General features: G+C 45.4%; 2 protein-coding genes across 3 annotated transcripts; one reads left to right on the top strand and one right to left on the bottom strand.

Annotated features, from left to right (window-relative positions):
• Positions 1-236: 236 nt before the first annotated feature.
• On the bottom strand, positions 237-2,013 carry LOC127592118 (protein yippee-like 5). The gene is made up of 3 exons (XM_052052601.1): positions 1,604-2,013; positions 1,152-1,311; positions 237-1,010 (listed from the first exon to the last, which is right to left on the bottom strand). The coding sequence occupies exons 2-3, from the start codon at positions 1,290-1,292 to the stop codon at positions 789-791; spliced, it is 363 nt and encodes a 120-aa protein (XP_051908561.1). The 5' UTR covers positions 1,293-1,311; positions 1,604-2,013; the 3' UTR covers positions 237-788.
• A 959-nt stretch (positions 2,014-2,972) lies between these two features.
• Positions 2,973-13,034, top strand: LOC127592077 (phospholipase B1, membrane-associated-like). 2 transcript variants are annotated; one of them, XM_052052514.1, is made up of 42 exons: positions 2,973-3,069; positions 3,188-3,241; positions 3,314-3,374; positions 3,456-3,490; positions 3,598-3,682; positions 3,768-3,819; positions 3,930-3,995; positions 4,195-4,260; positions 4,343-4,404; positions 4,533-4,608; positions 4,680-4,781; positions 4,868-4,942; positions 5,026-5,097; positions 5,878-5,952; positions 6,060-6,120; positions 6,301-6,359; positions 6,784-6,857; positions 6,943-6,986; positions 7,075-7,183; positions 7,312-7,363; positions 7,561-7,641; positions 7,714-7,779; positions 7,846-7,946; positions 8,019-8,100; positions 8,189-8,293; positions 8,579-8,674; positions 8,818-8,889; positions 9,210-9,287; positions 9,384-9,444; positions 9,561-9,619; positions 9,700-9,767; positions 9,860-9,903; positions 10,040-10,139; positions 10,360-10,411; positions 10,480-10,560; positions 10,695-10,760; positions 10,837-10,931; positions 11,013-11,094; positions 11,204-11,308; positions 11,386-11,481; positions 11,557-11,631; positions 12,603-13,034. In XM_052052514.1, the coding sequence occupies exons 1-42, from the start codon at positions 3,012-3,014 to the stop codon at positions 12,870-12,872; spliced, it is 3,273 nt and encodes a 1,090-aa protein (XP_051908474.1). In that variant the 5' UTR covers positions 2,973-3,011; the 3' UTR covers positions 12,873-13,034. The 2 variants fall into 2 exon arrangements, with proteins under 2 accessions (XP_051908474.1, XP_051908473.1); XM_052052513.1 differs by having other exon boundaries at positions 11,386-11,631.
• Positions 13,035-13,177: the final 143 nt, after the last annotated feature.

Below are 13,177 nucleotides of genomic sequence, written 5' to 3'. Positions count from 1 at the left end.
TTACGTTATTTGTATGTTTTGAACCTTTATTCACCCAACCCACGAGCTGTCGACTTACCGTGGTGGAGGGATTTCCATGATCTCTGCACTTCGCGGCAGGGCCACCCATGAAGCGGGGCCGAGGTGAGGCACCAGGCAAAGCATGGCTCAGAGATGCCTTATTACGATGAAAAACAGTGGTTCATGTTTTCCCATGCCTCGATGCGATGAGGTTGGAACAATATAAAACCAAAGTCTCCAGAAGTATGTCTTTATTATTTATTCTTCTAAATACTAAGCTACCATTCAACAAAATTGAATCCAACTTGAAAGGTAGCATGATTCAAAATGGCATTTATATATCTGATATCCACTCAACTGCATGTCATGTGCAAAAAGATCAAAATTGATTCTATCCGGTAATCAACCGTTTACAGCATCATGTTGTGCAAATTAACATTGAGAGCATCAACATACTGGTCATTTGAAGTATGAAATAAATATCTTGCACAAAAAAAATCTGCATTCTTCATCTCACGTAATAAGACTGAACAGTCTAAAGTGGCCCAAGCGTATGATGCGCGAATACATCAGCAAACATCACTGTTTGTTGCTTTCGGATCCACCCTTACGATGAAATTCAAACCCCCCCCGAAGAGAAATGGAAGCGACTATGTTTTCATGTTCACCTCCTTGGGTTTGAATCTCCCCTTCGAGCCGTGATTTTATGTTGCCATTGTTTGGGACTCAGCCGGCATGCTGCTGTCAAAGGCAAAGCTTACTTTGCTGTACAGTAAACGTCTGTGCGCTCACGAATTGTCTGCGGGCACATGCTCAAAGCCCTCGCTCTCCCTCACCAAGGCCCTCTCCAGGATGACTCGACCCTCCTTGTAGCGTTGGCTTTCCTCCGTGGCAAATTCATACATCCAGCCCAGCTTGCTGTTGCAGTTTTTGCAGCAGACATCGCGCACCATGTGTCGTCCAGTCAGCATGACCCTGTCTTGAACCTCGCTGTGCTGCAGATTTACAACCTGGTTGAGAGAGCGGGAAATGTTCAATTGGTTTCATTACTTCTGCGACATTTATTTGTGTACGTACGTTAGTGTAGGTGGTACGTTCAAAACAATCAGTATCTCTGCCTTGAGTCCACAAGGGAAGTTGAATAAGAGTACCTTGTTGAACAAAAAGGCCCGGCCAGTAGCGCCAGTGAAGCGAGTGGAGATTAGTTCTGCTCTGTTGGTCAGAATAGTGTCACAGTTGGCGCAGGAGAACAGACGAATGCCTCCAATGTGGTCCAAGAAGATGCGCCCCATCGTGCTCACCGGTTACGATCTTCAGTAAAAAAAAAAAAAGGGGAAGGTATCATGGTGCAACAACACGCACACGAGCCTATCATGCTTCATACATTCATATAATAAATCACACATTTATTGAGTGACAAGTTTCTAAACGGACAGTGGTTGCAGTTCATGAGGTGTGTGAAGACTGAAATTAATCAGCGGCCGCAGCATCCTTGACGACGACCGAGGGCATTACGTTGGTGTCCGAATAAATACACAAAACAAAAAGCACGCGCCACTATTTACCTAAATGACAAACAAGAACAGGAGTCAATATTTCCTACCTCCCTTGAGTCGATGCAAGATACTTCGGGCAGAGAGACGTCCGTGTAAGATTGCGTTCACACGATTTCTCAAACGTTTCCTTGTGAGATGGTTGTCAACAAAACCGACGTAGACGACGCAAGGGCGTTTGTTGACGTGCTGTGTCTTCTTCTTCTTGACTTCCGGAAGACGGTGGACATTTGATGCATTGCTGCCCTCTTCTGGTTAAAGTATGAACAGCTCTTACGGAGCCCAATTGGTGCCTTGGGAAGACAAACACAGCGTGACTATAGGAACTTAGTTTTTTTTTCTTCAGACGATATTATTAAACACTGACGATAGAAAGCACATCCACTGTCCTTTAGCCTTGCAATCAGACAAGATAGTCGAGCATCACTTGCGTCAGTGATGACACCATAAAGATGAGCAAATTATTTTATAGCAGTATTTGAATGTGATTGTGTAATTTGCTTGAATCCAGAGGGTCACCGCACACGGGTCCCTTTCTAAAATATTAACTACTTGAACCTTCCGCCTTGGAGAGTAGCTGACGGCAGTCAAAAATGCACAGGACGTGAAAGAAAGTCTGCTGTAATCTAACATGACGGCGTCAAGTGATGTGGAGAGATAGCGAATAATAAAGATAATACTTTTTTTTTCACTTTTGCCCCATGGCACTATGTGAGGAAGTGAACACTCAAGGTCAAACAGTCAGCAGATAAAGTGGCGAGACAGCAGTCCAGATCAAGACACAGCCTCACAGCTACAAGTTCTGACCGTCAATACTGGCATTCTTAATAGCGTGTTGCTTTTGTATAACCTTTCAACATTACACAATGACACAAAAGAAAAGTCAATTTTCCACATCATGGCCCCCTTTAAATCTTTCCTTGGTGACTCTTTTGGAGGACTTTAAATGCGATGCGATCTTCAAATATCAGGAGGCAAAAAGTAAAAATGAAGAAAAAAAACATTTTGTTGCTCTTAGCCGAACACAAAGTTAGCTACTAATGAGTATACGTTGTTACCGCGGATTTTCCCACTGTACAGTATTTGTGACACTCTTGCGACACGCAGACGGAAATGAGATACCACAATTGTAATCATTGATGCATTCGGTGATTAGTCCACTTTCACTATTGATGCATTGAACGTTTTCGGGAGGGCCTTGGAAGAGTTATTGTTTCACTTCACTTCAATCATGTCCTTTAGACAAGCGAGTCCGGCCCGCCCCCTTGGGCATATTTATGAGACCCAACCATCGACTATATGGTCAGCTACAACTGATAATAGACATTAGAGCACCTAAAACAACCGCCTGACACAGTCAGCCCGGGAGAAGGACTTCGAGGGGGAGACGATCCTTACGAAGAATTAATTTCTGGCAAAGACAAATTGGGGATTTTCTTCTTGTTTGTTTTTCTATTGATGAAGATGATTCCACTGTTGGTTGTAGCCACCTTCCTCAAGTTCTCTTGGGCAACAGGTCACTTGGTGTTTTGGTATATGATACATATGATGTATATATGATGCGATATACAGTGTTGCCTCGCTACTTTGAGATTTTATATTATATATACAGTATATATATTTTTTTCTTTCAGTGAATGGGCTGCCTTGTGATCAGATGCTCCACTCTCAGGAGCCCCCAATGAATGGTATCAAGTTCACGCTATGAAATAACTCCGTCTTTAATACGGCCATCATCAAATGTGATTTTTTGTCTTCAGCTAACAGAGTGAAGCCTGCCGACATTGCCGTTTTAGCCTCTATTGGAGTGCATACGTACAGGTAACCTGTTTTTATTATTATTATTTTTTATTAGCATCACTATTTTATTGGCGCGAATCATTTTTTTTTCCCTCCCCACAGCACTGAGTTGTCCACTGCGGCATCAAGACTTCAAGGTGCATTTTCAACACGCATACACTTCTTTTGCGTTCAATGAAAATTGAACATTTGTCCTGAGAATGAACAGCGGTTAACCATTGTCTCTCCTCCTCCCCACCATCAGAACTGATGAGCATGTTCAATCCGGCACTTACTGGTCCTCGTTTGGAAGAAGCGCTCACGAGCGCCCCTCGCTTCGGAAGAGACGGGTGAAAAGAATTCTTGAAAATCGAACGACAGTATCTCAAACAGAGGTTTGCTTTCCATTTCACGTCGAAATGTTCCCGCTTGTAGAACGCTGCTGGAGCAAGCACAAGAGGCTTCTCTCTACCTCCAAAGCCATCCGGTATGCCGGTCGATTCACATTTCATACAAGGAGAAACTTGTCCTTGAGATGAAATCCGTTGTTCCATGTCAGTTACGTTTGAGCCCCCGTCCTGATGATTTCCGTTTCAGAATTCTTGGAAGCTGCTGCTGCTTTTTGTGCAAGTGGACCAGTTCTGTGCCTGCGACCGGCAGGAGGTAAAGCGCGCACCCACAGGGAGGTGTTCACGTGCATTCAAATGGCCACCGATTTTCCCAATTGGCGATTCATGCATTTGCACAAAAGACACACTTTGACCGTCTCCACGATAGAGTCGGCAAGCACGGCGCCTGGCGATGAGTGCCGAGAGATAAAGGTTCAACGGCGTCCCTGTTCACGTTGCGCTTGTCCCTGCAGGCCGAGGCCGTTATCAGATCGACGAGCGGGGAGGTGGACGCTGCTTTACAGCTGCTGCATGCTCAGGTTGAGTTCACGCCGTATCCACTGATCTCAGGCTATCGATAATCTCACATTTGATCTCTCGATTTGTCCGATTGTGCCGCAGCTGAAGCGGACTCTGGTCAGCGTCGCGTTATGGGCTGGAGAGAGCGACGCTTCCCAAAGCAGGTAGAGATGTTTAGCAAATGATTGAAATTCAGGATCTGGCAAACGTGGGCCCGATTCTCACATTTCACGGGGACAACACTGAACAAATGGCACTTTTGAACAATTCTCTCATTTTTTTTCTGTGAAAGTTTCTGCTCGTGCTCGGAACGAAATCAAGGCGGAGAGGTCAGACTTGTGAAAGCCACGCTGACTCATGCCTTGCAGGTTTGTTCGCCGCCGTTTCCATTCCTCTTCGTTTCACTCCGCGGCAAATGACGGCGCCCGATATGTTTCAGGCATCTTTGAATGAGCTCCTGAGGACGAGAAACTGGTCCAAAGACGACTTCAGCATCATCCTTCAGGACGAACCTCTCGTCGGACACTTTGCTTCCGATAACGTGAGTCTTCCACGGTGACTTGAGAGCTTCGACGTTCGCTTTCGGCATGACTGACAAGTAGTTCATCGCCGTCCTCCCCCGCGCAGACTGGGAAGCCCGCGTCCGGGTCACGAGCGTCACATGAGACGGATAAACTGACGGCGCGGTTGTGGAGCAACCTGGTGAGGCCCACGGCGAGTTTCAGCAAGGCGCTCCCTTCCGTGCGGCCACACTCGGCCATCGTTGTGTCTTTCTTGCCTTTCAGCTGCAGCCTGCAAGTGACAAACAGGACGCAGACGGCGATGGGAACATCCTTGCACTGCAATGTCCAACCGTGGTGCGTACGCGACACATTCGGGTTCTCTACTTCGGCCTGCTGAGCATTTGTAGCTGTTTTTTGTTTCCCCCCTCGGATAGCTAAAAATGTTCGGGGGGGGGTTTGCGGTAATTAATAGATGATGACGATATTGGTAAAATACATTTCAAATCGTTGGTTACTTAATGACAGTTTAATTATGATGAACAGAATGAATTATGATTGATTTGACATAGGGCGGCCCGGTAAGTCCAGTGGTTAGCACGTCAGCTTCACAGTGCAGAGGTACCGGGTTCGATTCCAGCTCCGGCCTCCCTGTGTGAAGTTTGCATGTTCTCCCCGGGCCTGCGTGGGTTTTCTCCGGGTGCTCCGGTTTCCTCCCACATTCCAAAAATATGCGTGGCAGGCTGATTGAACACTCTAAAATTGTCCCTAGGTGTGAGTGTGAGCGCGGATGGTTGTTCGTCTCTGTGTGCCCTGCGATTGGCTGGCAACCGATTCAGGGTGTCCCCCGCCTACTGCCCGGAGACGGCTGGGATGGGCTCCAGCACCCCCCGCGACCCTAGTGAGGATCAAGCGGTACGGAAGATGAATGAATGAATGAATGAATGATTTGACATATACTGTACATCTTTGATCATTTTTGAAACCTCATTCGCGTTTGACCTGGCTCACCTATCCGTTTTTGGGCCTTGTAAAAAAAAAACAAAAAACGTGACTCACTGTGACAGATTTGCACATTCAGAGTGATTGTGATGATAGTCGTCCTTTTCTCCCCCCCCCCTCCCCCCCCCGTTAAAGGACCATCCCTTCCTGAGGACGGAGGGAAACTCTCCCTCAAATCACGGCAGCGACGCTTCTCCTCTCCCCTCCCGTGTAAGTTGTCTTCTGCGTCACCCGAAGCCCGATGGGAGCTTTCGGGTCAGCGCCGTCCCGCCTTTTGTTTCCTTCTCATTCTGGATGTGCTTTGTGCGCCCGCGCAGAACGTCGGCACAGCCATGCGCTGCGAGGATATCGGCCCTTCCGACTCTACGCCCGCCTCTGGTAAGCGGCCGATATTTTTTAAAGTCACGCCGACTTTAAAAAATATCGACTTGATAATCTATAAAAGTAGAATTTGTACATCGACTCGCCGGCTGTTTACGGCCCAACTCAAATCCCCGACACGTGCGCCGTGCGGTTGATAAATGCCACATGTTGCTCTTTTTGTGTTTTTTAAATCAGTGCACGTGCTGAGGCCAGGCGATATCAGCGTGGTCGCTGCGGTGGGAGACTCGCTGACTGTGAGTGAACCTGATTGTGGCTTCGTACTTGACAATCGCTGACTGGACAAGAACAGAACTGTGACGAGTGGCGGGGAAAATATCGGATTAAAAAAAACATTTTTTTTGAGAATTACTAATGAAACAATTTTAAGGAAATGGTCTGGGCTCATTTTTGAAAGACTCAAGTATACATTTATAACAATCGGTATGCCGTTGAGAGGATGCCGTGGAACAAATTGTCAAAATGTAAAATACAATCAAACTTTTTTTTTTTTTGGTTCTTCAAATTGACGGTGTTTGACAGTGTCGTGTCACTAACTTAACTTAAAACTTTTGAAAAATGACGCTAGGAATATGCTTGTTAATGAGTGCCATCTGTAATGAATGGGGAAAAAAAATAAATATAGCCTTCTCTTTTTTTTTTTTTTTTTTGGGGTGTAAGGCAGGGAACGGGATTGCATCCAGCCAAACAAACATTCTGGACGTCCTGACCCAGTACAGAGGTTTATCTTGGAGGTGCCAGACACTTTGCTGTGTTTTTAAAAAAAAAATAATTCACATTTTTCGGCTTGAAATGAACATATTTCAATATTTTGTCCAGTGTCGGCGGAGATGAAAACCTCACAACTGTAACAACTCTGCCCAGTGAGTCCGTTTATGATTCTGAACGTTTTTTTTTAAACTTGCACTGGAGATCAAGCTGCATTCAAACTATTTTGTTCGGTTCTAATAGATATATTAAAGCATTTTAATGCCAACGTGACGGGTTACTCTGTCGGGAGGGGGAAACAACACACGCCTCAGGCTTTTCTCAACCAGGCTGTGGCTGGAGCAAAAAGCAAGTGAGTCGTCCCCGATACCGTTTGCCTGGCTAGCCAGTTTTTCATTTCGTTATTTGTTTTCAACAAGGAAATATAAGAATAAATAATTGCATGATCGGGGTTTTTGTGTGTGTGTGTGTGTTAAATAGGGACATGCCATCACAGGTGCGCGCCCTTGTGGCGAGGATGAAGAATGACTCGGTAAGCACACGCGTCTGTTGCCCAAATGAAACTTATGAAAACTCAACTTTCTCCTGTACAAATTTTACATTGCAGAGTTAAATCTAATCCGAGGAAAAACAATAAATGAACGCCGCTCTGTCATAACCGACATGATAATTCCTCACCGACTGCATTTGTCATGCGCTAAAACTGAATGACTGCTGCCCTCCACGCAGAGCATCGACTTCAAATCCGACTGGAAAGTGATCACGGTGTTTATCGGCGGCAATGACGTCTGCGACCACTGCTACAATTCTGTGAGCGCCTGCTGTCGAAGTAGTCAAAGCGCGGAACGGCGGTGACACTGCCTCACTCTTGCCCTTTTACAGCTCTTCTACTCGGTGGAAAATTACGTCAAAAATGTCAGAGAAAGCCTGGATTATCTACACAAAGAGGTAACAAGTAGACACACAATCGCCGCGATTTCCGTGCACGGGTTTGACGAAGAGGCTCTCCGCCAGGTGCCCCGAGCGCTCGTCAACTTGATTGAGCCCCTGCATATTATCCCCTTGAGAGAAATGCATTTGGACGCCACGTTGAAATGCCCCACCTGGCTCGTCAAGTGAGTAAAAAAAAAAAAAACATTATAATACCACTTGTAATTTTATGTGGTTTTTTTTCTGTCCTTCTGCAGTATTTTGTGCCCTTGTGTTATCTTACCAAAGTCCACCTCGACCTCACTGGAAAAATTAGAGCAACTAAACCGACAGTATCAGGTAAGGTGGGGTCGGAATTCAAACGGCGACGTTCAAGGATGCCGCAAAGCGATGCGACTGGACGGTCACACTGACCTCTGACCCGCAGCTGATGATCAACCAACTGGTCGAGTCCAAGCGCTACGACACTCGGCCCGACTTCACTGTGGTCGTCCAGCCTTTTTTCAGAGAAATCATCGTTCCCAGACGACCGGTCAGTCAGTGCTGCCAAGTCAAATTGGTTTCTTTTGATTTTGATTCATTCTTTTGACTCCAGTCCACTAGGTGGCAGTAATTAAATTGCAAACAGTGCCGTTTGTTTTTCACCATCCTGTTTGATGTGGAGGGTTACAGCCTCCTTTGCCCCCGACCCCAATGCAAGCAAACTAAAAATGGCAACTAAACGTGGTTGAACCCCACACAGCAACGCAAACAATCAGTTAATCAGAGACGTCGACAACAAGGCCTCAATGAAACGCTTACGTTGCTTCTGTCCCAGGACGGCCACCCCGATCGCTCTTACTTCAGTGCCGACTGTTTCCACCTGGGCCAGAAGGCCCACACTCAGATGGCTCGCTCCTTGTGGAACAACATGGTAGCAGGCAAACGCACCACACGCACATTTCAACCCATTTCGCACTGCACTCAATTTGCGTTTGTACAGAATGCTTTTTATGACAGCAATGCCGACATGTTGGGATGGTTATCGTGCGTCCATCTCTCGGTCTATCTTTTCAGCTGGAGCCTCTCGGAAACAAAACGTCCAGGCAGGATTTTGGCATCGACGTTCAACTGAAATGCCCCTCAAAGGTAGGACGGACAGTTGAAGGAGTGTTACTATCGAAGGAACGCCTCATGAAAGGAAGAACCATTAAACGCTCTTTGAATGGGACAAGAGAACTTTTTTTGGGTGACATCTTTACGTCACGGTGTGGCCATGAGATTTATTTTGTCGTGTGCCTTGTTTCAATGGAGGCTAAACGACTAAACGACCGAAAACAAGCGCTGAGCTGCATTGGACGGTGACTACAGTAACGAATGAAATGGATTCATTCTCTGTCCGTCAAGTCCTTCTCGTGACACGATGCCATTTTGCGATGCTCAAAATCATTCCGTTTGTTTGTTGACAGGCGTCCCCGTTCATCCGGACCTATCACAACAGCAATTACACATACGGTCCTCCTCCACCAATACCACCGCCAAATACAGTAAGAAATTAAATCGAACAGAAAACACAAAATGGCGGTTTTGGAAAATAAAAAAAAAATCCTGTCTATGAATAATAAGTGTCGCATCGTCTGCAGAACTGGGGAAGCGACTTCTCTTGCGAGGACCTTGCTCCTTCTCACTCTATGCCAACATCGGGTGAGCTCCATGGCGGAAAAATCATATCAACACGCAAAATCATATGCAAGAATCATTTAACCGTTACCTGGAAGGAGACTTAAAGAGTTCACAACATTTTGTTCCTACGTTGACAGTTCACGAGCTCAGGCCAGCGGACATCAAAGTGGTGGCGGCAGTCGGAGACTCCGTTACGGTCGGTGGCCTGATGACTTTTGGATTTTCCATCGAAAGAACACACTGATCACTCATCGTTTGTTTTTTTTTTCTGGATAGGCTGGCACTGGCGCTAAAGCAAAGAATCTGTTGGAGCTCAGTCGAGAATATAAAGGCGTGTCTTGGAGGTGCGGTAAACTAATCCGAAAAAACAATGATCGACCGCCAGGTGGTCAACTCACGACGAATTCCGCTCGTTCGTTTGTTCTCGACTCCGCAGCGTTGGGGGAGACCGCGCTCTGGAAACAGTTACGACTCTACCAAGTAGGTTGACCGCCAGACTATAAGGACTGGGCACTAGAGCCCTACCTTCCGCTGGAAGACGGAGGGAGGGATTTTTTTCAAATCATCACCTTTGCTCAAATCATAATGTCACAATTTGTTGTCAACATCCTGACAGACATCCTAAGAAAGTTCAACTCGGCTCTGAAGGGCTTCTCGAAAGGTCAAGGGTCAAGACAGAAGGGCTTCAACATGGCTGCGGGAGGAGCCAAGACCTCGTACGTGCCAACGTTGACTTGCCACTGCCGCTAACCGAGTCCAACGTGCAACTTTTGTTACTTGCCGGTCCTTCTGCCATCCATATTCGACGGACAGTTGTTTCAGTGCAACACGAGTCACATTCTCCGTGCGGGAATACGGCGATCAGACTAAAGAGTTCCATTGTACCTTTAAGCTTGGAGCCGTGTTGCATTATTTTTTGCATCTGCTCTGTCACAGGGACATCCAAAACCAAATCCAGGCTCTCATCAAGGCCATGCGAGAACACAAGGTCACAACGCTAACAAAAATGACTTGCATTTGGATGTTTGCCGTTACTGACATTTTGGGGCCATACAGGAAGTGAACTTTGACCAGGACTGGAAACTTCTGACAATATTTGTCGGGGGAAATGACCTGTGCCACTACTGCACTGATCAAGTAAGTGTAAAACCTCACGAGATTACATTTCTAAACGACAGCTGGGCTAATATCCGCCATTTTTCCGTTTAATCTACCGAGGCATCAGCCACTCCAACAGAGCTGATGCAACTCACACTTTGAATTTTTTGCAGCGCAATCTGTCACCCGGTAATTACAGTCGCAATCTGATGCTGGCATTAGACACACTTTACCAAGAGGTGAGTTGCGTTCATATGACAAGTCCGCTCATCCGCTGTTTGAAAACGGGCCTGCTTTTTGTGCACGCGCGTGCAGGTACCCAGGCTGTTGGTCAATCTCGTGGAGATCATGCAGATCGACACGCTAAAACAAGTCAAGAAAAACACTCTGGGATGCTCCTTGCTTCAGAGGTTTGTTTTGAAAATGGCCGATTTCCTATTATTGAGCAGCAAAGAGAGCATTTTGGGGTTTTTTTTTTTCTTCCTATGCAGAACGAGCTGTCCATGTATTATCAACCCAACCGAAAACTCGCCAGAGATGGAGGAAATGAAACTAATCAATCTGGAATACCAGGTAAGTGAAAACTATTTTTTTTGTCCTTTGTAAAAATAAAAGAAAGTGAAATAACATTTGCATTGTTGGAACCACCCCCCCCCCCCCCCCATTCCCGCCCTCCTCACAGGCTGAAATCCATCATCTTATTTCTGGATCTCGTTATGACGGGAAAGAAGACTTCGCTGTTGTTCTTCAGCCATTTTTACACAATTCCTTCATCCCTTTTGTGGGCGTAAGTAAATTGAATGCGGGCAAATAATGAAAAAAAAAAATCAATCCGAATTGTAAGCGTGGGCGTTGTTGGTCAAGGAAGGGGAGGCGGACACCACATTCTTCTCCGTGGATTGTTTTCACATCAGTGAGCGAGCTCACGCCGAGATGGCCATCGCACTGTGGAATAACATGGTGCGTAGTCCTCCACTCATCAAGCTTCCTTTCCATTATTTTGTTGTGAATTCTTTTTTTTTTTTTTTTAAACAGTTGGAGCCCGTAGGCAGGAAACAAGCTTATAACAACTTCACCTATGACCGCTCCAAGATTCACTGTCCGACTGAGGTACGGTATGAGTGCAAAGAGCGCTCATCGTTTTTGCATGACTCTAGGTCGTGTCAATTCTGCTATCAGCAGCTGGTCGTCGAGATAAGAAGGACAAAATACTTTGATTAGATCGCATCTCACGCAATCGGAAAAGGGATGAGTTACCGGTAATAATAAAAAGCGGATAAGGCAATACAAGTCAATTGTAAAAGTCAGTCAATTCAAAATGGTCGCGCCTTGTGTATCGTGCGCTATACCGGCAACGGATTACGTAATAGAAAATGGAGATGAAGACTTTCGGTAGAAGAGAAAAAATTTGCTAACTAAATAGAATCAAATGAAGAGTGCTTCAAAAAAAATTAAAACTAAGTGAAATAACTCAATTTTTTTTAAAGATGTAAAAGTCGCACTCTGTAATGTTGTCCTTTGTAAAAATGAAGTCAACGCATAATTCGATAGATTGCCGCGAATTGTTTTAAAACAATCTGTACATCATGCTTCCATTCTAAAGTACATAGACCAATGAGAATCGTTATACGATCGATCTAAATGTGCTGCTCAACCATTTGTGTTCAAATATGGCTCGCTTCTAAAGCTATGACGATCAACGCTAAACCTTGTCAATGACGTTTGTTAGCATTAAGCTAAGCAGACTTCCCCTAGGCAAATTTACACTTGTGTTAAATACATGTTTGAATAGCGTAATGCCTTGTATTTTGACAGTAAAATTACAAAAGGGAGTGGCGTTAAAAACAGTTTGGAGCCTCCTTTTAAATATCGGTAAATATTTGCTATTTACCGACTTAAATGAATTGAAGCGAGTTTGCTGTGAAGGTCAAAAGACATTGCTGCTTGATATATACCGTGGTGCCTACTAGCAATCAATCACTCACTCACTCAATTATATTGTCCCGTTTAAAGGCCATTTGCAATTCACCGAATTAATGTGACATTTTCCCCAATGACATGTTGAATGCCATTTTCAACAGGCCAGTCCCTTCATCTTCACCAAAGTCAACAGTGCGCCTCGTCCGCTTTGGACAACCACGACGGCTACCCCCGCCTTGACGTCACCGAGCAGTACGACTAACGCGTCGGCGCACCCGTGCGCGCCCTCCCAGCCGCTGTGGGTTCCACTGGTCGTGGGAGTCGTTAGTTTACTGGCGGGCATCGCCGCCGCCTGGTTCGTGTGCTCTTTCGTGCTACATAAGAGAAGCAAGGGAGAGTTCTCGAGAGATACGAAAGCAACGGGATTGTAGTGCGCTTATCGGGTATGAGATTGTCTCCCATCCAAGCTGGATGGAACTAGGCAAGATATAAAAACGCCAGTTGGTTTTTGTGAAGCCCTCCAAATTTCAAATGTAAAAGTTGTGCCTTGGAACACTGTTTTGCCATACTTTGTCTACAACATTGTTTTTTTTTTTTTTAACTTCTCGTTGGTGTTAAAAAAATATATATATATGCAACTAAATGTTTTCTTGTATTATTTTGTATTTTTAAATGTATTAAAATAAGGACCATACACAACATGTAAATTATGGTTTTGTTTTGTTTTTTGGAACCA

Source organism: Hippocampus zosterae, chromosome 19 (assembly GCF_025434085.1).
Source record: "Hippocampus zosterae strain Florida chromosome 19, ASM2543408v3, whole genome shotgun sequence".
In the NCBI taxonomy this organism is placed as follows: Eukaryota; Metazoa; Chordata; class Actinopteri; order Syngnathiformes; family Syngnathidae; genus Hippocampus; species Hippocampus zosterae.
This window is presented reverse-complemented; position numbering and strand designations above follow the sequence as displayed.